At 46.0% G+C, this 24,924-nt stretch overlaps 1 protein-coding gene across 2 annotated transcripts in view; it reads right to left on the bottom strand.

Moving 5' to 3' along the window:
• Positions 1–24,924, bottom strand: part of ZFAT (zinc finger and AT-hook domain containing) — a 187,649-nt gene that overhangs the window by 115,241 nt on the left and 47,484 nt on the right. Inside the window, exons 4-5 of one of the 2 annotated variants that reach the window (XM_069465392.1) lie at positions 6,178–6,366; positions 4,387–4,537 (exon numbers count right to left, since the gene is read on the bottom strand). In XM_069465392.1, coding sequence (XP_069321493.1) covers positions 4,387–4,537; positions 6,178–6,366 — 340 coding nt within the window. The remainder of the gene's footprint in view (positions 1–4,386; positions 4,538–6,177; positions 6,367–24,924) is intronic. The other variant, XM_069465391.1, reaches the window with a different exon arrangement.

The raw sequence follows: 24,924 nt of genomic DNA, 5'->3' as shown, positions 1-24,924 counted from the left end.
TGCAAGTTCCCATTAGTGAAAGACCCCTGGCCTCTCTCCATGTCCTCACTTCTTCCCAGGAAAAGAGTGACTTTGAAACAGGACCCATAATTCACGAGCCGGGCTCTGCCTCTCCCTTCTGGTGAGGATGTGCTGCCTGTAGTGAGTATGGGACAGAGCAGATGCTTGCCAAGCGGGCATCTGTGAGCCTGGCCAGGAGCGGTCCAGGACTGCGGTGGGGGGAGGCAGGCTAATTCTGCAGCACAGTAACGGAAGGTTTGGTGTTGGCCTACACCACACTGTTCTCTCCCCAGCTGTCAGTACTAGAGCTGATGTGTGACTCTCCATTTTCCTCTGCCTATTATCAAGGTAGGTTTAGAACTCAGATGGGAGAAAATAGGACCATCGTTTATTAACCTCCTACACCACTTATTCACATGATTGCAATTTGTTAACACCTGTCAGTGTGTTTCAGGCACTGTGTTAGATTTTGTATATGTGGTGGAAGAATAAAATCATGGTCTGCCTCCTGACTCCTGTGTCTTTCAATATGGCAATGTGTATGCTGAATGAGATAGTAATAAGAGCTAACAATTATCGAGTACTTAGAATATGACTACAACTAGGCTCAGTATTTAATTCCAGTGCTATAATGGTACCCATTTTACAGGTGAGAAAACTGAGTATTTGCCCAACATCATACAATTACTAAGTGGCGAAGCCAGGATTTCAACCCAGGCAGACTGACTCTAGAGCCTGCACATTCACTCTCATCCTCTGCATGGCCTGAAAACACTGATGTGCAGCAACCTGTCGCCAACGTGACTGTTCACATACAGCTCCCTGTATGGGGCTTCCAACTGTTGAGATGGTCCAGCCTCGTTTCTGAAATGAGCAAAAGACAGTCACCAAAGTACTAACAACAGGTCCCAGGGACAAGAATTGGCAGATGAGATCAAAGAGGCAGGGAGACCGTCCTCTCTGTTCATAAGTGCTCCCTTTAGACTGCATGTCTAAAGGACATGGACTTTGGAAGAAGGACCTTAGACTACTAACAACCATGTAGTGCTATTATTAATCAGTTACCATCAACTGTGCCCACTGCATCTGTAAAGTCCATAGTTACAAAACTCTCCAAACAACTATGTCTGATCAGCACAGGTTGCCTTGTCTTTAAATTAATATTTAAATGGGTTGCAATCCATAAACACCAGAGGGTACAATTCACAGTGTGTAATTAAAATATTCAAATTTGAAAGTTACTAGTATGCCTGCATGCTAAGCTCACGGCTGATTTAAGGGAAGTAATTTGGATCTTTTTCAAATGACAAAGATATCAGAAGGTAATACATTTTACTGGTATGAAGAACACCGAAGAAAGAAATCCTGGATTCATTACATTAATTAAATAAACAAATCACAGTATTTCCTCCTCTACTGCAAAATCTAAATGGTCTTGGGAGAATCTTTTGCTCTGACTTTTTGTATTAGCAGACAAATATGCAATAAAGCCTGCAGTGCCCTGTTTCCACTAATGGCAATGAATCCGGGGAAGGTGCTAAGCAGCCTGCACTTGACTCTCAAGCACGAGCCACTATCACTGTGAACCAATGCCCAGAGCCTCAATGTCCATACAATTCCTATTAAATTACTTCACTCCAGTGTTGCCCATTCAATAAGAGAGGTACTCTCACCACTGCATTTTAGAAAAAAAATTAGGTAGTACTTTAAAAGGTCGGACACCTTAATCCAGTTTTATTCCACTTCTGCAGAGTTATCCGAAAGAAAGAATACAAAACTCAGAGGAAGGTGCTCATGGCTCTTTTTTAACAATAGTTAAGAATAGCTGCTCAAAAGTCCCAATTTAGGGAACTAGTTTGTTTGCACATTTTTTTCATTCATTCATTCATTCATTCATTAAAAAAAGTGTTCCAGACACTGGAGATATCAAAGGAGCCAAACACAACCTCTGCTCTCTAGAGCTCACCTTCTAGAGGGAGCTGGGCCAGCCTTCTAGCTATAAAAGTAAGTGGCTGAGGACCTTCAGGCTCCCTGCAGAGAAGGAAAAGGGCAGGTTGCTCTTAGAGTCCCATCAGGGCAGACTGAGCTGGTCTAGGGGACAGAGAAGACCTCCCTCAGGACAGGACATCTGAGCAGAAAGGAGGAGGGGAGGCATCCAGGAAGATAAGGGACACCTGCAAGAAGTGATCAAGGAGGTGAAAAGGGCCCAGATGGCCGCAGCAGCAGGCAGAAGCAAGCAAACCAGGGGGACCAGGGCAGGGGCCCGAGGCCCAGAGTGGGCAGGTCCTGCCTTGGAAGTCCTCTGTTCTCCTAAGAACAAGGTGAGCATTTTAAAAAGATCTCACTGGCTTCAACATGGAGAGTTGAGTAATATCCTAATGAAATTGTAGGACATTGCTACGGAGCAAAGGGTGTGTGATTAATTTGAGTAATAAAGGAATACAAGTATAATGTGATTGAGTTTTAAAAGTAAGATACAAACTCACATATAAAATATAAACTCAATTTTATAAAATGTATGTGCTATAAAAAAGGCTGGAAGGAAATATATTAAAAATTTTAATGTTATCCGTAGATAATGAGATTACAATATAATTTTTTTCCTTAGTTTTCCGAACTTCCAAAATTTTCTATATAATAAATGTGTATCATTTTTTATGAGGGAAAAATGATATTACCTAAATGTTTTTAATCTATATTTTACAAAGCAAAATCCTCATGTAAAAAATGTCTCTTTCATAGTTACCTTATAATTTACACAGTAAAATATTAATAGAATACATGACAACAGGAATATAGCCTAGGTCTATTGCTTAAATATTCAGTATAATTTGCCTATAACTAGATTAACATTTAGCTGATCCTCTCCCCAACAGATTTTTAACTATTGTGAAGATAATTAGTTAAGATCTACAAATCAACCTGAGTTGAGACACAGAGTGCCCTTGAGATTTAATTCTCTTTCAGATTCGCCAAAGGAATTAGTTATTTTACAACTTCATCAATAAATTCAGTTGTTCACATTTACAAGAATAGAGGACTCAGGCTACAAATTAATGAAGCATACCACATGATATAATAATATAATTTAATGAGAGTGTAACATGTGCCAGATACTTTGCACATATTTTGTCAATTATTCTCACCACTAAACTAAGATTCTAATAGACAATCTTACAATAGTGTAATAGATGTCAGAGGCAAAGTAACTTGCTTCAAGTTAAACAGAGGATAAGCTTCATCAGGGCAAGGACCGTATCTATCTTACTCTGTCATCTCACACCAGTGTCCAGCACATAATAGGTGCTCAATTTGTTGACCTGAAGGCACGTAAAGAGTCAGAGTGAACCCAGGTCTGTTTGATTCTAAAGCTTACACTCTACTTGAGAACACGTCATCTCCCCTCTTCCAGAAACACATGGAAACCATTTCCTTTGTCTTTCCTCTAAGCTAGCAAGAATGTCTTCAGACTTCTAGTGAGCCGAGTTTGTTAAGTGACTTTAGTAGCTAAAGATAAACTGGGGAGGAATGTCAGAAACACACTCATTCACTGTAGTTGGTCAACAGAGCCAAGGTATCTGAAGAATAGTTTTAATGCCAATTTAAAGCTTTAAGTGTTCACATCTTTGATGCAGCAATTTCCAATCTAGCAATTTATCCCATTGGAAGTCTGGAAGAAGTATGGAAAGATACATGTACCAAAACCTTAATCACTGTATTGCCCATCACAGCAAAACCTGGCTATATAAACTATAACAGATCCTCATAATAGCAAACACAATTCTTTAAATATATGCTAAAAATAAAAGCTATCTGAGGTGTAATAAGTTAAAAAAAATTGAAAACAGTACTTTCAGTATTTCATATTTGGAAAAAATAACAAAATTAAACGAATATATATTGGTATATCATGAAAAAATTAGGGAGACACATGAACCAAACTATCAATAGTAGTAACTTCTAGAAAGAGCAACTATGGGTTATTTTAACTCTACATCATACAGGATGTATAAACTTTCTACAACATACTTGGGTTATTTTTAAAAGTAGGGGAGAAATAAAGATTTTATTATAATATGTGAAGCTATAAAAATCTCCAAATTTATTAAGGCCATGTTCACACTTCTTTTTATTAAGGTTAAGCATATGTTTGCTTTAAGTAAAATGCCCCAGTTTCATTCAGCCAATTGGTGCGCAGTTCCAAAAGCATTCTGAAGGGCTGCAAGGGAGGGATTAATTCTTCCATTAAAGCAAGGAGTCAACATCCTTCACAAATAAGCTTATAAACAGAATCCACATAAACATGCGAATCCTTCTTGTGCTCTGTGGCATCCACTCATGTTCAGCCTCTGGCTGGCGTTAGTTACACAGAACACAACACCTTACCTGCTTGACTTCATGGGCTGCTCATACGGTGTCTGCTGAATGGCATACTCCTGGTACCCTCTCCGAGGCACCAGGTCTGCAGCAGTGGTCTCAGGATTTGTAGCTCCTGTTTCAGGGGGCCCAGCCTCCACTGGAACAATCTTAGTAGCACCTGAGATTGATATACGAGGCATTGCTTATTGAGAGGCACCAAAACAGGGCACCGACCCCATCCTAGCAGAGGCAGCAGTGCTGGAAGTATATTTCTTTACTATATGACACCTGTGTAAGATACTAGTTTTCCTTCAGTTCACACATTTAAACTGCTTTCTGTGTGTATGTGTTTGTGTGTATGTGTGTTTGAGGCAGGGAGAGGCAAGTTTTCTACTAATCTACGTGTCCTCTCGAGGTTTATTTTCACTTGATCTACTTATTAAAAAATCAAATATATACAGACATACATGTACACATACATACACATGTATATTACTTGCAAGGTTTTCTGTAAGACCACATGTGTTAAACTTTAAAGCTGCATCAAGATAGTATGGAATAGTGGAATAGACTGTAAACAGAAATTTAAGCCACCTGGGGTCTGGTCCCAACTATCACATTACTTTCACATCTCTGGGTCTCTGTTCCACCCTATAAAATTAAGGGTTTGGAATAGAAAATCACCTTTACCTCTGCAATTCTATAATGGGAAATGATCAAAGATAAAAGATCAATGATAAAAGAGCTTTTATGGCAGTAGACACTGCATATGTATATATGTGTACATGTATATCAAGTGCATTAAAGAAAGAGTTCTAACCTACCCATTGTTTCTGGAATAGCAAAGGGAACTAATTACATTTTTCACCCTCACAGAAATCTCAAAATACTACCACTAATTTTTAAGAAAATTATAGAAACTTTCTCCAGAGACCACTGCAAATAGGAAACTCTCTTCTGGGATTTTTATTTTCCATAATAATACTGTTCTGAAGTGAGTGAGGCAGACAAAGTGACTTTCCAGAAAGTTCTTCTAGTCACATAATTTAATATGGTCTGTCCCTACTGATCACCTTGCTCTGCAGTGAGATACCGAAGGGGAATTTATTCAAAGTTTTTATTTTAAATAATAAGTTACTGTTAGCATTGAAAACAGATACTTAAAAGGCTGTAGCTTTTATTAAAATCCCAAACTTGATTTTTTAATTTTATTTGACAGCTATCACCTCAAACGGATAGGGAAAAAAAAATTATACTTTAAAATCTAGTATCATAAACTCCTTTTTGTCTGAAGTGTCCCAGAAGAGACCTTTTTAAAAAAGATATAGCATAACATATCTACCAGCTATTTCATGTGAAAGAAAACGGAGATGGAAAGCAGTTGGGGAACCCCAATAAAAACACAAAAGAGAAGTGAGCGTGGGTTTTAGACAAGCAGCCTGCATGGGTGTCTGGGCTGAATGCGCCAGCCTCACAGCAGGACGGCAAGCGCTGACAGCAGGGGGGCTGGAAGACAAGTGGTCCCAGAGCAGAAACCGTCCCTGGGGGGCTGCTGGAACAAGAGCAGCAGGCCGAGGCTGGAGCCATAGCAGCAGGGGCAGTGGCCCTCACAACCCTTCCTCTATCCACGGTCTGCAGCAGCCCTGGGCAGCAGCAGGTCGGCCACAGACCCAGATTACTGAGTAATTAAGTGGAGAGCCCATCACTGCTCGAGCCACAGGGTTCAAACCCGTATTCTGACTCAGACCATTACGTCAGGCCACCCTTGGCACAGACTTGCCAAAAGAGTCTTGTTTTGTCATTTCCCACTACAGTCACCTGGAATAGCTTCGTGTGCAGTTAAAACCACACTTATGATGGGTTTCTTCACCCCAGAGAGCTGCCCAGCCTCCTTTCCTGGGGAGATCTTCTGGACTTTCTCTGTTTTCTGCGTCCGTGGTCTTTTGGGGGCCTTTTCTCGATCATCTTCCTTGTACTTCTTTTCTAGTTCAAGGTCAGAGTCATTACCTAAGGAGCAAATACCACGATGTATAAAATATCCTTTTATATCAGTGACAGAGTTGGAAACATAGCTCTTACGGGACAGGGAAGGAAACAGAGCCCTTCCATCCACAGCGCCGCACAGACCTGCTGTCCCTCTGTGGGCACCGTTTCGGCCCTTCTCTCCTTCTCTGGATTCAACACGGTTTCATGGAGCCTGTCGGCCACAGACAGAGCAACAGCTCACTCCCCCAGGCCAGACTTGGCATGAGCCTGATGGGTAAGAAAAGCTTTACTATCAGAGTGAAGAACAAGGGAGCCACCTCTCGAAGGCACACTATCTGAGATTCCTAAATGAGGAGGAAACCTGGGGAAGGAAGGGACAGGAGTTTTCTCTTAGAGTCACAGCCACAAAAAGCCACAGAACGTATGGCAAGTGCTCAGGGACCAGCTGGACGTAACCCTTCACCAGATGAGAGCTCAGGGGTGGGTGAAGGGATGCAGGACAAGCAGATAGGGGTTTGGAAAGCGCTGGAACGTGGGGGTATCAGGGAGGTGAAATCGGAACCGGGCAGTAATAAGGCAGAAATGGGAGAAGCCAAGGGGAGACAGCCAGAGGCAATTCAGTCAGTCTGTTCCCCGTGATTCGACTCTGCCTAACACCAGTCCTGCACGGAAGTGTAGCACGAGATGCCCGAGGGGGAAGATAACACGGAGAAGTGCTGGTTCTCAGGAAGGCACGCTCTCTCAAGAAGCAGCAAGAAAAACCGGGACTAAGGAGGCAGATTGATCAAAACAGACATTCTAATTTCCTATATTCTATAAACTAAAATTTTGGGGTGCCTGTCCCATAATCCAGGTGCATGGATCATTTTTAGACCTAGTGGAAACAGTCTTATGTAAGTTTTTTAATTGATAGGGAAAGGTCCTTAATCATACAATTTGTATCGGCATTAAGGATGTTAATATCAAACTGCAAAGAACAATGATTGGATGAGATCATGAATCAGACAGAACTGCACGTCACCCTCCAAGGCCAGAGGGAAACAGTGAAGGACCATCACACATGTCCACCCCTTGAAGAATGAGGTGATTCCTACAAAGCCAAAGAATGGGCAAAACAAGTGATCTCCTAGGTCATTGGCAATGCCTACATTTTGCAGACTTGATTTTCATCATGCCTAACAGCAGTTTTTGTTGTATTTTATTTTTTAGTGCCTATAATAAAAACATTTCAAAAGGCCTACAAATTGCCTGAATCACAGAAGTTCTTTTTTGCAGCCTACATGTTGGGTGATACGCACGCATAAATAACTATAGCAGAATATACTGGATGCTATAATAAAAAGGTAGAAACAACATACTACAAAATTTTTTTGCTTTGAAAATGATGTTTCACTTTATAACAGAATTCACCATGGGATACAATTCAATATGTGGGTGATATGTCAGGAATAGGTACGTTCACATAAAAAAAAGAAAGACTCGAGAATCAGAGATTGCCATAAGCTTAACCCAGGTTAACAGCAGGAATCAACTAAAAACAAACAAGGAGACACACACACACACACAGTGCTCGCCTGCATTAATGAGAAGGAGCTGGAGAGATCGCCACGCTCCACGCTGGATAAGCTACATCTAGAGTCTGCTTTAGGCATCGCATGTTAAGAACTGGGTGCCTGGGGAAGAGGATGGGGTGGGTGAAGGTTTGCAGCCACGTCAGATGAAAACCCTGTAGAGGCCCGAGTTGGCCCCAGTGGAGAAGACCAAATAAGAATCTCCTCTCTCACCCTAACCATCCCAACAGCTCCCACCTGGGTGTCCTTCCCTCTGGCTGCTCTGGGATGCACACTGTTGGTACCTACCCGCCCATTCCCAACGCCCGTCCCTCCTTAAGGGGAACGCTACGTCCCTACGACAGACACTCAGAATGCTGCTCCAGCCATCCTGACAGCTAGGGCTACGGGACGGCTTGGCCTACAAGGGTCTGGGGAGAAGGGTGCTGGGGGCTTCTGGGAACAGCTTCCTTCCTAAAGAAGAAGGTACTGCCTCTCTTCTTCAGCGGGGGATTGCTGTGTCCCCTGCCTGAAACTGAGCAACCCCCCAGCAACTACGAAGAGTATGAGAGGCCGAGTGAAAGACCACATCGGTGCCTGAGAACCAGCAAGGGAGAGACGGATCCGGGGCTTTAACGGCACAGATGGACCCATGACCCAGCCCTGGAACCGCTGCTGCTGGCACCTCGTTACACCAGAGGGCACACATTCTCTCTCATTGTTAAGTTCATTTTTAACTGGTGCCTCTACTAACAGTATCTTGACTAAGACACTCTCCAAACCATCCTCTACATTGACTTGAGAGTCAATTTAAAATCTAAATCTAATCCTGTCACTCTCCTGCTTAAAATCCTTCAATGGCTTCCCTCCTATCTCCACTGGGAGAAAATGCTAGATAAAGTCCTCCAAGATTTGCCATAAATCATCTCTCCCACTATCCCTGCACCACCGAGGCCATGACTTCCAAGCATATGTCCTTGCATATTTGCCTCCTCACTCCTTTGGGCTTCAACAATATTAAACCACAAGTTGACCAAACACCCCATGCCGTGTACAGCCCACGGGCCTTTGCACACAGGTCCATGTAGTGCACAGCTCCCTAATCCACACACCCCTGCTTGTCCAGATGCCAAACCAAAAGGCAGCAAGGATTTCCCCTCCTCTACGATACTCTGCACCCTTCACCTTTGTACTTCCTCCATTCCTCTATAGACACACACACGTCACCATCTCGATGGTCGGGCTTCCCACGCTGCTTGCAAATACCTGTTTATATGTCTCATCCACACTGTGATTGGGTATGGAGGAGGTTGGGTCCATGTCCTGTTGTTGTTTTATTAAGCCTAACGTAGGCCTATAGCAGACAAAGGGCCTAAACCACATGATAAAGAAGACCTGCTCTGTTGTGCTCAAAAAGATAAAGCTAGGACCAACTGCTAACAGTCCCCAGCGATAGATCTCAGCGCAGAGAAAGATATTTCCAACAGATCTGTCTAACGAGGGGAGGGGTGTTTTTTAGAGACGTGTTTCTGGGGAGGGTTTCCAGGAAGTCTCAGACACCGTTTGTGATGCTATGGAAAAGACTCTGAGCCATGTGGGAAGTCTGACTAAGCAACTGCTGCATCTCTAAATTCTAAGGCCGTCACATACAGAGAGATGGAACTGTTACGTAAGGAAGATGGAGGCAAGAGGAGGAGGCAAGGAGAGAAGCAGGGGCAGGGATGAGGAACAGGAGAGGCAGATAGTAGGGACAGAATACCATGTGCCCTAAACTCGCTGCATAGCCCCCAGCCTCAAGTGTGTTCTGTGTAGGCCCTGGCCCTCCCTGTGGCAAATGCCAGTGAGGCTCTCATTGTATCCCCACAATCCACACACAACTCCGGCAGCAGCTAAGGTGGAGCCAGCACTCTGGACTGTCTGGGCAGGCAATTCTGGGAGTCACTGTGACAGTGTCTTGAGAGTCAAACCCCTACTGCCCACAGCAGGGACCCCAATAACAAACCTTGGCTTTCCTCCTGCCCTGTCTCTCTCTCCCCACCCCAACTCATGCTTCCTGGGACCCCCACCCAGACAAACTGTCTGCAGCCAAGGCTGCTTCCATGGAATCCCAAGCTAAGACACTCCCCCTCCTCAAGACTGCCCCAAATGCACATCTCCAAGCCCCCATGTCCCTCATCAATTCTCTGTGGCTTCATGCGATAGGGACCTCCAGTCCATGCAAGCTTCATCCTATTCTCAAGAGCTTCAGAAGCTTCAGCACTAAGTTTTCCCACTGATTCAGGCGTCACGTGCCAGGCACTGCACTAAACAGCCTTGACCATGATTCTTGGAGATGATCTTAACCAATCCCTTGAGGCCTGGAGCACTGTGGAGAGAACACGGCCCCCATAGAGGAAGAGCATCCTATCGGCTCAGAGGCAAGTAGCCGGTGCACTTAGGAAGGAGCTAGTTAACTCCGGGTAACACTCAGGAGATGGGGGTGAGACATGAGCCTGGAGAAGGGCTGGCACGTAGACCCAGATGCCACCCAGAGACTGTGGCCTACAAACACAATTGTTTCACGCAAAGGAATATCATGTTGTCCACCACACTCCCTCATGTGCTGTGCTCCTCACAGCCTCAAACACAGCTACGTATTTTTCATTCCCATCATTGAGTCTAGCACACAGTAGGTGCTCAATCGTTCTTTGTGGAAAACAGGGAGGATGGAGGGTAAAAGAGAAAGACATTTTATTAATGTCTTATTGGTAATTTTCTGCTTACTCCCATTTGGACATCAAAGTCCTTGTTCCCACTTGACCTGGTTGTCCTGCATCCTCACTTGACCCATTATTGTACTTTTCAAAGTTGCCTTTTCTCCACTGAAATGCCTCCTGGACTCGGCCCAGAAGTCGTGCTGATGGGAGCTTTTCTGAGTGCTTGGCATTTCTCATCTTCGCACGTATCATGGCCTTTGAATAAGGTGTTTTTAATAGTCTGCTGCTTCCTCTGAGTTATTGACTTTTTAAACTTTTCTGCTTTTTCCCCCAGCTAACGCCTACCTTCCCTCTAGCTTCCTTTTCTTTTGAAAATTCAATCGCTCTATGATGGGTTTGGTTCTCCCTCTCGTGTATGGTTGCTGGATGCAGTCGTGCTGTGAGCACGCTGCAAATGGGCTGGTGTGTGCGGCCGAAGGGCCGGTTAATGGAACCACAGCAGAGAGGCGGTGACATGCTGTGTTTCAGAGACCAAGAAGCCAGGGTTGGACGCCACTCGACCACTTAAAATGGGACTTTGGACAATTGATTAGTCTCCTTAAAACTGCTCATAAAAAATAAAAATCATGAAATGGACCTCAAAGGATTGTTATCAGAATGAAAGAACACAATTTCTGAGAAAGTCCCTGGTGCATATTAAACATCCCATCAATGTTCGTCTTCTCCACCTTACGGAACATTTCTGGAACACCACCCCTAAAGGCTCCAGCCACACATCTTCACAGCCACTCTCACCCTCCTGTTTTAGCAGTCAGCCCTGATGGGGACCAATTTTAGAAATCATAAGGATCAGATGAAATTAGGCTAGCAGTCAGAGATAATCTTGGGGCGGAGCCTCCCACCTCTGCTCCTGAGCGTCTGGTGGTTCTAGCGTGACCACCAGAGCATCTCATGCTCCCGTGAAACCCTTGCAGTGTGGATTCTGTCTGCAGCAGGAGCCACAGCGCTCTCCGGAGACAAATGTGAGAAAGCCCCACCCACACGTTCTCCCAATGAACAAAACCTTTCAATTCTTTCAATTCAAAATATATTGAGACTTAGCTTCAATTTTAAGATTTTTACCATTTCTGCCATACAAATTGAATAAATATATAACATAATGTACCAGCTAGCATTATTAACCATTAAGATTAGAAATTTCTTTGGCAGTGATATAGTAACAGGCTAACAATAACAACAAAAGGTCTGGGTTCTAATCCAGATTCAGTGACCCTAGGGATTTAGGGGCAGGTGGATGTTGGGGAGTCATTTTGTACAACTCCCAGTCATCAGGCAGTTATTACCTAACTGTCTCAAAGAAAAGCTGTCTATACTACCTGTAAACCACTCCAGGACAAGGGACCCCACTTCTACAAATCAGTCAGCATAGTGACCTGCTTAGAAACAAGCAATCCTGCCCAACTCGCACTGGACATGCATGAGAGCCCTCTGAGCTTCCATCAGCCATGGGCTTGATTAACTAAATTGCAGACCACCTCAACCATGGCTACCATGAGCAGATCCATGGCCACAAGCTTGATAGAAAACACAGACAGAGGAGGACATTTTGCAGACACCCACACTCCTGGGTGACCGGACCAGCCACTTGTTACCTTGTGCAAAGGTGGCAACAGAACAAGGGTACAATATTAGGGGAGTCGGAGTCTCTGCATGCTTCCTACTCCAGACTGTCTTCTTCCTCTATGTCTCCTGCCTCTCCAATCTCTTATTCTGGTGTTTTCAATGAAACAAGGAGTCACACCCCTGGTTTCCAGTCTCTATAGGTGACTGTGATTTAATCAGTAAGGGTTCCACTGTCAGCACCACTGGTCTTTTAGGAGTTGGGAGAGGAGCGAGCCCCAAGAACTCATAAAGAATCTCCCCAGCCATGTCCTGGCTCTCACCCACACTCCCCACGCACACTATCCCAGGATATGTCGGTTCTTTGGGCACTGTGGGGACACCCCCTCCAGACCTAAAGCCCCACCCTCCTTTCCTGACACTGCTGGAACCCGAGACAGATTAAACAGGCTCTGTGCACTCTTATTTGCAGAACAGTACCTGGTCGTGTCTAGGAAGGGCCAGGTCAGCCTTGGGTCTGATTTCAAGCCTGCCTCTTCTGTTTCTATTCCTGCTTGCTAGTTACCCTCTCTTTAATTTGGTATCCATACCAAGTATGTCTCCTCTAAAAACAGACTTTCTGTTTCCAGTATCAAGTTCAACAATTATTCTCTACTACTTAATATAACATTCTCTTTGTGAGCTCACTTTCTATTCTCATTTTCATTCTCTATTTCCAAATTTTCCTGAGTGTTTCAAACAAAATGTCATTTCTGCACAAAATAAATAAATATTTACTTGGAAATTATGTAAGCATTACAGAATTTACTTGTTCTTTTCTAGCCACAGTTCATTCAACAGATACTTATACAGTGACCAGCACTGGTCTAGCATTTGCAATATTTTAGTGCACAAAACAAAGAGAGATCCCTGCCCTTGGGAGTTCACATGCTAGTCGGGAAAGACAAAAATAGATTTAAAAACATAATAAATAAGTAAATTCCATAGTATGTTAGAAGGTAATTATTTTACCTGAGCCTAGACAAGGCATCATAAGTCTTCAGGAAGCAGAGAAAGTTTGAGTTGTTAAATACAACAATCTGCTCCTCAACTTAATGATGAGGTTATGTCCGGATAAACCCACATAAAGTTGAAAATATTATCAAGTCAAAAATGCATTTAAGGCCGCTGCAGTGGCTCATGCCTATAAATCCTAGCACTTTGGGAAGCCAAGGTGGGAGGATCACTTGAGGTCAGGAGTTCGAGACAAGCCTAAGCAACAGCCAGACCCCATGTCTACAAAAAACAGAAAAATTGGCTGAGCATGGTGGTGCATGCCTGGAGTCCCAGCTACTCAGGAGGCTGTGGCAGGAGGATCGCTTGAGCCTGGGAGTCTGAAGCTACAGTGAGCTATGATGACACCATTGCATTCTAGCCAGGGTGACAGAGACCTTGTCTCAGGGGAAAAAAATGCATTTAATATACCTACTATATTGAACATCATCACCTACCTTAAACACGTTCAGAACATCTTATGCCCTGCCTATAGTTAAGCAAAATCATCTAACACAAAGCCTGTTTTATAATAATAAAAATATAAATTTTATGATAAAAATAAAAGATCAAAATCTAAAATTCAATGTTCTATTGAATACACATTACTTTTGCACCATAGTAAAGTTGAAAAATTGTAAGCTGAACCACCATAGTTGGGGACCATCTGTAGTGTAGTCCAGTGCTCTAAATTCTAACAAACATCTCTCACACAAACATTCTCTACTGCTGAGGAAGTTACTGTGAGTGGCTTATTTATATATTTGTTTGTCTCTTATCTGTCTCCCCTGATAGGATGTAAACTCAATAAGACCAAGCAGGATTTAGCTGATTTCATCGGAAGATTTCCACTGCGCCCAGCACTTCATAGATATTCAGTAAAGTGGGGAAAGAGAGGAAGGGCCTCAAACCTCACAAAATGGAAAGTCATCCAGTCATCAAACAAATAGCAAGGGAAGGCCTCTTATGTGTCTGGCCCTGTGCCAGGCACCGCAGACCCAGAGAAGAGCCAGGCCTGCTGCCTGCCCTTGGGCAGCTCAGAGGCTCACCTGGGTGGCACACACGCAAACACTAATCACTGTCCCAGCCACTCAGCATGCTGCACACACCATCAGCTCCTTCAGTCCTCACTGCCCTAAGGAAGCAGGACTGCTCCTGAGCCCTTTATAAAGACCAGGAGACCAAGGCTCAGTGAGGGGAAGAGGTGACGTGGCCCAGACACTCTGCCCCATCCATCGGTGGCAGACCCAGCATCACGTCTAAGTCCAGTGCAAAGCAAGCACTCCCCGCTCCCCTCTCCTGCCTCTGATGCTGTCTGCATAAGAAAAGTTTAGACAAAGTGCACAGAGAGGAACCAAGTGAACAGCTGGCGCCATGACGGGATGAGCTGGTGGTCAAACAGCAAAGCCTAATGTTGTCTTACAGGGGTGGAGAGAACAGATGGGCCAGGCTAGTGGACCGGCCCCTGAACACTGCCTCTAAGCAGCCCCTTTCCTCCCAGTCCACCTCTCTCTGGTGAAGGTTGGGGGGGGGGGCGACAGGTCCACCTGTGCTGAAGGCTGAGGTGGATGAAATAAAGGCTGGCATTTGCTCTGCGCACTCTCAGCCGAGCGTCCACAAACAGCAAGAGGCCATTTGCTCAAAATCACTTTATGCAGATAAATGGCCTCACTTCAGCCCATGAAGACACACCGAACAGTCAACTGCACAGCTGGCTCCCTGGCACAACAGACTGCCGACCCGGCCCAGCACCCAGGGCCAGGCACTTAAAATCCCATCACGGCCTGTTGACAGTGTGCCCAGCTCTTCCAGCTCTACAGCAAAGCCCCTCACTATGAAGAGGCAGTTCTTGGGAAGTAAAGCAAGCTAGAGTTCTCTTAAACCAATAAATGCCTATTGCCCCTGCACTGAGACAGACTGAACCCTCTGGCAATAAACACAGCCACTAAAAGTTGCTCTTCCAAGATGGCAGGATATGGGGCAGAGTCAGACTCCCAGGTGAAATCCAGGCTCCCCGGTTAATACCAACAGGAAATTTTGGAGTTTATTTATGCTTGTTTCAAAGAATGCCCGGTTGAACCCCTGGGCCTAGGCAGAGTGCCTGGCAGAATACAGTTGGCAAGCGGATGTCTTTTAATAATCACACCCAAATGTGGAGAATAAAGACACTGAAGGGCACCAGGGCAGGTGTGGGGGGACCCAGGTCAAACTCCAAGTCCCCTAGAGGCCGTTTCCAAGACGAACCACCTTCCAAACAACCTGCTTCATGGACAAGTGCTAATTACACAATTCTAAGGTAGTATTTTGTTTTCAAAGTGTATTAAATGTCTAAAAATATCTTCACTGAGCTTTAGAAAGGATTCTTTATCCAAGAGAAAACAGGATGCAATTTCAGTGAGATCAATACCTGAAATCTGTCTGAGATGCTTAAAAGGCAGAAGAACAGACTAGATGACGTCACACCCCAATGCTTTCTTTAAGGCCCTGCCCTGCGTGAGCCCGGTCACAGGAAGGGAGGCCAGTATTGATCCCATCAGCAACGGTGGGTTTCAAGCTGAAATATCTAACAGTGGTCTACGCCTGTCTGGTATTTTTCCTTTAATCAATATCACAAAACGGAGATAAACTACAGTACTGTAATGATATCTTATCTTCAGAGAGGTACATGACAGTTTGCAAAGCACTTTCACAAACAGCAGCACCTGTGACTCTATTACACACACAGCACAGCTTTTTAACCAACCTTTTTACATTTCATGTTGTTCCTTCAAGGCGCTTATGAACGTGCTCTTCCAGAAGACAAGGCCCCTAGCTGAAGTCCCCTTGCCCATCACATTTCACATCCTGTTGCATCATTGCCTAAATCCAACTGTGATTCTCAGTGCACTGGACAGTGGTTTCCTAAGTTTTTTTAGTAGTGGGACCTTTTTCCAGTGAATTCTTTAGGCAATTTCACTATAAATAATCTATAAAAGGACATGACTTCTCTGATTATAGTGGGAGGGCTTCCTGCCAGCCTCCCCCTCTCGATACACCTGTCCTGGGTATCCCTCCAGCTTCAGCCACTGAGCCCCTTTGAAGGGCCCTAGAAACAGTGTTAAAGCTACCGAATCAAGATGTACAATGTACTATGTCAAATACTGTTTTAACTGAAAGCCACTGTTTTGAGAAGGCATGGTAGAAAGCACAGGATTTGGAGTCAAGGGCATCTGATGAATTCGGAACTCTCTAAACTTAGGATCTGCATCTGCGGAATGAGTCACTATAAGATTCACATGAGGGAACAGATGCAGAACCCCTCGCACACATGGTGGAGCACACACAGTAGGCCCTCAGGACACATGTGCTACACATCAGTCTGTTGACTTCATGCCTGAAAATATACAAGCAAGTCCAACTCAAGCCTGAGGTTGGAATTACTACTTTCTGATGGTTTCATTTGGTTTGTATTAATAAAAAAGCTGCAGTTGACCCTAAAAAAGCTGAGCCCACCTGGGGTCCTCAGCGGGGGAGGGGTACTCACCTGCCTCACCCTACCACCTAGCTTTGTGTGTTTTCCTGAGACGCAGACGTTCCGAGAACTATAACTTTTAATTTCTTGACATCCGTGCAACATTGCTCTTCAACCCTAGCACATTAACATAATTCTTTATATTTCATTTCCTTGTGAAACGACAGCATTTAAAAAAAGCGATGACACTGCACAACATGGAACGCAAACCTGAAACAGTGAAGCAGATGTTCCAGAGTGGCTGCGCATGCCCTGCGGTGCTGAAACCCTTCCTCCTGTGACAGGGCCTGGCACCCTCGCAGCAGTGAGGTGCTGGCTGTGAAACTTGGAGGTGGCTGTTACTTAAGGAGCAAGACTGGCATGTGGCCCTTTCAGGGGTGGAGGATGAGCAAACACCCAGTGTCCCTAGGTGAGGTCTGGAGAGGTCCCACTTGCCTCTTCAGGTCTACCCTCCGCCCGTCTCCATCCAGCTCCCTGAGGCTGGCCTGTATGAGCACACGATGGGCCCCGCTGCCCTCTGGCTTCCAGCTGGGTTTGGCCAATGGAGGCATCAGCAGAAGGAAAACGGAGGAGGAACGTGGGGTGGGAGCTTGTTCTCCAGACTCGCTCTCTGCCAGGTCATCACAGGCTGACTTCATTCTCTACCAGGGGCCAGAGCACTCTCTCTCAGCAACATGGTGATTGTCCTCCTCTCTTGCCTCTTTACCTAGGCTGGCCACAGCCTACTTTACTCACTGTCCCCAGCGTCCCCTAGTACCGCACTGTGATGACACTGTCTAAACCTGCTCGCGCCTTTACAACCATCTCTTTGTTAACCTCTTGAGTCACCCACAAGTGTGCCATCTGCTTCCTGCCGACTGCACTAGGCAATCCTTTTGGTCACCTCTGATGACTCCTCTTTCCGTCCCCAACCCACCTTCCCCCCTCCCATTCAAGCACCCCCTGCCGACCCCCTCCCTGCTGATACTACTCCTTCTGAGTCAACAAGGAGGCGGCACATCCCAAACCAACAGCTCCTTCATTCCGGCTTCATCTCCCTGACGCTGCCTGCATTGTTTCCATCACCCATCCCGCCCCCCACCTCCTCCAAGGCGACCCCTCTCGCACTCCATGCCTCTGGACACCATCCTGTGTTTCCTCCCTCTGCTTCCACCCAGTCTCCATGAAGACCCGTCCACTCGTGCCCCTCCCCCGCTGAGGATCCCAGGCGGGCTCAGGGGGGAACATCCTGTAGTCCACAAACTCAACATGTGGCCACAACTAACTCATCCTGTTCCCCTCAAACCTGCATCTCCCCTGGGCTCTCAAGATTGGCAGGGGTGCCACCATGCAGCCAGGCCCCCAAACCTGGGCAGCCTCCCCGCTCCCTCCCTCTTCAACCTCTGCCCAGGTCCTGTGAATCACAGGTCCTCAGCATCTCTAGAATACATCCCCTTTCTTCAACGCCCACCGCTAAATTCAGATACCAAAGACCCCTCCCTTGACCACTGCACCAGCTTCCTGTGTGGCCTGCCAGCTCCTCTGTGCCTTGGCACATACTGTTCCCTCTTGCAGTGCGAAAGCCCCCCTGCCCTGACCCTCACCCTCACTCTTCAGAACATGAGACCTACATGGCCTTCAACCCCCTGCCCCAGTGCACCCACAGAGCACAGGCCACCACCTGCTCTCCAGGCCGCTGCAGAAGCCCCTTGCCAGAGCTCCCTCAAGACCCTGCGGAGCCTCTGCCAGCCTCTCCTCCCACTTCCCCCAGAGTGTCGGAGTCGTTTCTGCCCAGCCGGCTACGCTCTGAGCAGCTGTACTACATGGACCTCCGTTCACAGTCAGCACACCTCTACGTGCCTGACTCACCAACAGGTCACTCAATGCTCCTGATGCACTCGTGAACGACCCACAGCAGGGTTCGGAAAGTTCCCGTTCTTCTTAGCCTCAACGTGCACGCCTGTGCGCACACATTCCCTTAACTCTGATGAGCTTCTCTCACCTTACTAAGAAAAACAAAGCCCATCTGATACACAGTCTCTGAAGTGAGTTCCTTTTGCAGCAAAATCTTCCTACTCTTTGCTCACCATCTCCTCCTCTTCTAGAAGTGTTCCTTTACGAGGGCTCCTTCTTTATTTTCCAACCCTGTACTCTCAGTGGGGGGAATCTGTGTCCTCATTTTTTACCCTTAAATTCCCCACGGAGCAGAACTATCTACATGTAACATGTTATTCACACAAAGTATGTTGAATTGGTGACAGGCAGGTGAAGAGTTAAGTGTAAATGCAATCACACATTTGTAGAAATTAGTTCATATGCATTTATATATAATTAACACTGCACTAATATTCTAAAGTACCTATTCTAAATTGCCCAAGGACTAATTAAATCTCGGAACACCCCAGAGAGTAAAGTGTTACCAGCCACATTAATAAAAAGCCCAGAGCAGTTGTCAGAACAGCAGACTGATAAGGGATTATATTCTGGGACTCTGCCACCAATTCATTCCACCCTGCTAATACAGCAATTTAAGGCACTTATTAGACCCACACTAATTCTGTCTAACCTGCTGAATACGCATCGCTCTTCCCTTCCCTCTTCCCTCAGGCCTTCTCACATCTTCCTGTCTCTCTTGCTGTGGGGAAGGACAGGGAGCACTGCTTCCAGCATGGTGTTCCCACAAAGAGAGGTGGCTGTGGAAATAAACCTATGAAGGGCACAAGTCTTTGTCTTGCATGTCACCCCCAGCTGCCCTAAATTCTAACTGCAGTGAACTACCCAAACCTCCTCAAATGTGCCCGCATCTCCACACCTGCAGACTTTTGCACAAACTATCATGAGAAAAATGCCTATTCCACCTCCTCCCCCATTGTCAAGTAATCCTTAGAGATGGAATTCATGGACTCCTCCCTCCAGGAAGCCTTCCAGGAGGTGCTCCAGCAGACATGTGGTCCTGCCGTGATCCCTCTACATGCGGTTCACCCATCCATCATATTTTGTTATTTATTGACATCCTTGTCCTCCTCCCCAGTCACTCAGCTGCTCAAGGGAAGAGTCTTGTCATACTCAACTTTGATCCTCAAAGTCTGTTTGGAGCCCAACAATAGCACAAGCTCAGGGAGCAGTAGAAAAAAAGAGGAGAAGAGTATTTTCAAGGATCTCATAGGGCCCTCAACTTCAGCCAACTGCTCGAGATCTTGGTGTGCCAGGCCTAGCAGTACATCTTGCTTCAAAGGCTGCTGGGCCACAGGCCATGGGCTACCTTTCCAGTACTTCTCAGGTCCCAGGGATTGTCACAGTGAGAGAGAGAGAACGCTTTCAAAATGGGGTTATCATGCACAGCAGCCATTTGTCCTCAGGAAGGACCACTGATTAGAGTAAAGCCCCACTGCGTCACAGGCTGCACTGCACCCAGGCAAGCCCTGGGCCCTCCACTCTGGGAAGCGGCAGGAAGCCCACCGAACTTCAGCACTGGAAGGAAAGCCCTCTACCACATAGTCTCTGAAAGCCAACAGCCCCAGGCTGGCCTCCAAGATGCTGAAGAAGAGAGTCTACCTTACAGAAGTCCTGGCATGAAGTCCTGCTTGGACGGGATTCTGTCAGTGTGTCATTTGGTCACTAAGAGTCATAGTTAGCCAGCAGTAGACAGAGGTGGGAGCACAGTGCCAGCCTCTGTATCTGATTATCTCACATGTCTCATTGGAAGACTTAATTACCAGCAGGATCGGAGGTTTTAATTCACATGACTCTGGGGCAAGGCAGGGACAAGAATCAGAGGATCAGCAAATCAAGACCAGCATCCCAATAGACTGCTAGGTCCATGGCAAGAGCTTGAGCTGGGAAGTCCAAAGGATCTAGACTGGAATCCACGCTCCAACAGCTGCTTGCTAGCTGGGCTCAGGAGCTTCCTTTGCCTACAAAGCTTCTGTTTCTTCACCTAAGGAAGAAACCACACGGTGGTAGGAGCAGAGCAGCTGGTGTGGGCGGGCACACAGAAGCAGCAGCAGCGTCACTGTGGACCTTGCTGAGGGAGGAAGCTTTACCACCTGGCTGACCCAAGAGTCTGGAACTCCATAAATCTCTGGGAAGTTCTGGAGTGCACGGCCTCCGGGAAGTTTGGAAGTATGTAAACACAAGCTGTAAAACTTAGCGGCTCGAGTTATACCCACAGTTTGCTCGTAGTAGCCCATCTCCAGGGCCTGCTGGAGTTCCCAGGACTCCAGGACCCATACTTTCTTCCCTCTCTAAACAACTCTGATCATGTTTCTTGCTATCATTTATCTGAACCTTATTTATAAAGTATCAGAAGCTACTGGAGTAATAAAGGTCACACACAGGTATTTTCACCCTGCAGACATTTACCAGGGCTGCTTAAGTTGCAGGTCCTGAGCTGGGTGGAAAGAAGAAAGAATTCGTTAGCTGGCTTAGGGGGTTGAAGGGGGCTTTCCAGGAAGAAAGCACTGCCTGCACAAAAGAATCCATGGGACAAGCAGGGGCAAAGGGCATGTGGAAACAGTGAGGCCTGAGATGAAGTAGTCAGTCTCAGGACAGGGAGAGAACTGCCCACGCCCAGCAGTGGCAGGGGACGGGTGGCCACGGAGGACCATCAGCTGGAGGTGACATGGCCCCTTCTGTGTGTTACTCCGCTCTGTGAGGATGCGCCAACAGGGAGCAGGTCTGGAAGCAGAGCGGCCAGGCTGAAGGCCACTGCGAGACAGTCCATGTGAGAGATGATGAAAGCAGACCTGGGGCAGTGGGAAGAGTGTGAGAGAGGGGAAGGAGGGCTCCAGGACCGCCTGGAGGAAAAGTCAGCAGGACGAGGGGACTGTTAGGTTTGTAGGTGAGACAAAAGGAGGAATTAAGGGTGACTCCGAGGTTTCTAGTTCAGATGACCAAGTAGCACCAGCAAATGAGAGGTAACTTGCATACATAACCCTTAAATACACGTGAAAAAACTGATGGCTGAAGCCAAAATGTGAAAAGCAGGGAGAAGAAGAAAAGAACTAAAGCAACTGCAGAGTCAAGAAATGTGCTGGAGAGGTTTGGCTGGCACACAGACAGTCGGCACAATATAACTGAGGCCCCATCCAAGTCACTGGACCCACTCCACATAGAGATATAAATGGAAGTTATAAAACACATTAACTTTGAGTTTCTCATCCATTAGACATAGAACAATCCGAGTTCCCACTCCATGAGGATCAGTGTATTCACTCAGATGATATTTACTGAACACCTGCTGTGTGCCTGGCACTGTTCTAAACACTGGAGACAGAGCCATAAGATGACACACCCTCACAAACAAATTACTTGGCCTGTTTATGGCAAATCCACCAAGGACTGGAGTTTGGCCCTGGACTTCAGTGAAAAAAAAAAGAGAGATGTGCATGATTCTATTCCATCTACAGGGAACCAGGCCCTGGTGAAAGCGTGAGGTCCTCCCTTACGAGCTGTCAGCCCATGGGGAGACACACACACAAACCAGCAAGCACCTCCAACACACTGAAGCACGTTCATGGCACAGGAGAGGAGCTCGGGTCTGCCGGGAGGCTGGAAAGGAGGGATGGATCTGTGGTTTGAAGATGAGCAGAAATCTCTGGCACAGGAGAGGCTTTCGGCATTCCATAGAGAAGGGGCTGATGATGTGATAGGGGCCCCTGCTGGTTTGGGAGCTGCACGTGCTTCAGGAAAAAACTACACATGACTGAAGTTGTTCGGAAGGGAAAGGACAGAGGGGCATTCCAAGCAAAAAGAACCTGTATGAGAGATCTTGAGAGCACAACATACTAGGACCTTCGCAAGTTCCCATAGACTCACAGATGGGCAAGTGGGAGGAAGTCAGGATGCAGAAGGGGAAGCGGGCATTGCCAAGGCCACCTTCAGGACAGGGATGGGATCAGTCCACCAGGGAGATCAATGGGCTCCAAAGTGGAAGGTACACACCCACCGAAATTTGGGAAGAAAATAGGAAAATTCCTCTTTACCTTTCTACTCTTTCTACTCTTTTACTACTCCTTTTACTCTTTCTACTCTCTACTTCATTCTTTTGGAACTGGTATTTTATGTATGTTTTATAACGCCTGTAACATATTAACAGAGCAGTCTATGTATTTGAGCCAAAACACCTGAGTCCACATCCCAGGTCCAGCACTCAAAACTGTGTGACGCTGGACAGAACGCTTACCTTGGTTTCCTAATCCATGAAATGGGAATGGACAGAATGCCTACTTACCTTGGTTTCCTAATCCATGAATTGGGAATAAAAACAGTAACTACCTCATAGGGATTTTATGAAAAGGAAATGAATTAATATTTGTAAGAGCCTCAGAAAAGTGGCAGGTCCATAGTAGGAACTCTATAGATGCTTATTAAATTTTTAAAATGTAACTTATTAGTAAATAAATGGATATTGGGTATATATCCCTCTAAATATTTGCAAACCACTGGTGTACGCAGAGCATGGATTGGAGTGCCTGGGCCGACCACAGCTATCACAAGAGTGCACAGAAGATGTGATGGTGCCTAGCCCACAAAGACAGCAGCAGGGATGTGAAGAAGAACTGGAGAAATATTCAGCAGGAAAAGTCAATTGACTACGGTAAGCGATGGGATGTGACAGGTGACAAGGACATTTCTAGCGGAGACATGGATAGTGAGGCCAGTCACCGAGATGGAATCGAGGAGGAACACCTGTAAGGAGCTAGATGAGTTCAGTATTGAACATGCGGCACAGCTTAAACTGCCTTGGGGAGGACACCAAAACTGAAACCTGGGCAAGGAAGATCCTTGGAGGACGCCAGAACACGGCTGGTGGCAGAATCATGGAAATGGATGGGAACCATATGGCAGTCCCTAGTGACAGCCACCAAGCATTTCCAGTTCTCCCCCACAGCAGGACTGCACTTGTTGGCCCGCTGAAGTCAGGTGGGGCCACGTGATCCCTCCTGGCCAATGAGCTGTGTGGGGAAGAAATGACAAATGAGCTGTGTGGGCCACGGTGAAATCACCCAGGGCTCTCTACCCCTCCTGCCACTTTCAAGACGGTAGCGGCCTGCTCCAGCCAGGTGCCTGGGTGAGCAGATCCCCCTGAGGACCTGCGGTGGACATGCAGTCCCACAAGAAAGCAAGCACGGTGATGCTAAGCCGCTGCCCTCTGGGGAGCTTTGCTGTCAAGACATCACCTGGTCTGCCCTCAGTGGCAGTGGCAGAGACAGTTACGTGACAGGCAGAAGGGGACCAGCTCACAAAGGAAGTGGGGCAGGAGCAGTGGGAGAGTGGGTCACAGAAAGGGAACGTGAACTGTGCCACACCAGATGCCCACGCTCACAGGCACACCCACAACCAGGCACAGCTGGACACCTCCAGGCCCCTACTCTCCTCATTAGTGCAGAGACAAAAACAAGGTTTTATGAGCAGCAGAAAGAAACAGACGTTACCATTATACATCTTTCCACAGAAAAAAGTGTGGTATTCAGAGACTGACATTTTCACCTGCAAATTTTCAAACACGACTCACTCAAAACCATTTTCAATTGTAACAGCTATTTATCAAGTCAGCTGCTTTGCTAACGCAAATAGATTAGAAGACAGAGACTCAAAACACTATTGCAAATAATCTTCATGAAGATTATAGATGCCTCTTAGGTAAGACCATAAAATAAATGCCTTGTCTTCTATTGGGAGGATTTCACAAGAATAAGAGGAAATCTTCACTACTCTCCTTGCATAAAATGACCCCAGAAATAACAAGCTTAGAAAGGTTCAGAAGTCACTTTTATAAACTTGACATATTGATTTCTGTAGGCTGTAAAACGTTTTTCAAAACACCAGCTGTTCCACATAGCGGCAAGAAAAAAAAATCTTTCCTGGTTTCTTTCACCATTCAAATGCAGAATAAAATAAATAAATGTTGAATACATATCAAAAGTGTTATTTTAACTTGCCATGGTTGAAGATACAGGAAAAGCTTATTTTGTTTTCTTCTAATTGTTTTAACAAGCTACGGAGCCAAGGTCAATTGTTTGAAATGTCACTAGACTGCTCTTGACAGAGCATGTATTAAAACAATTATGCGAACATTTTCCAAATTATAATATTGTGCTTGGCAAACTAGGGAATGTGGTGCAATCACATGGATGTCAGCCACAAGGCAGCTGGGCATAAGGTCATTTCTGATATTTCAGAGGCTTCA

The sequence above is a fragment of the Eulemur rufifrons genome, chromosome 3, assembly GCF_041146395.1.
Source record: "Eulemur rufifrons isolate Redbay chromosome 3, OSU_ERuf_1, whole genome shotgun sequence".
NCBI classification, from domain to species: domain Eukaryota; kingdom Metazoa; phylum Chordata; class Mammalia; order Primates; family Lemuridae; genus Eulemur; species Eulemur rufifrons.
The sequence above is the reverse complement of the archived record's forward strand: the minus strand, read 5'-3'. Positions and strand labels throughout refer to the sequence as shown.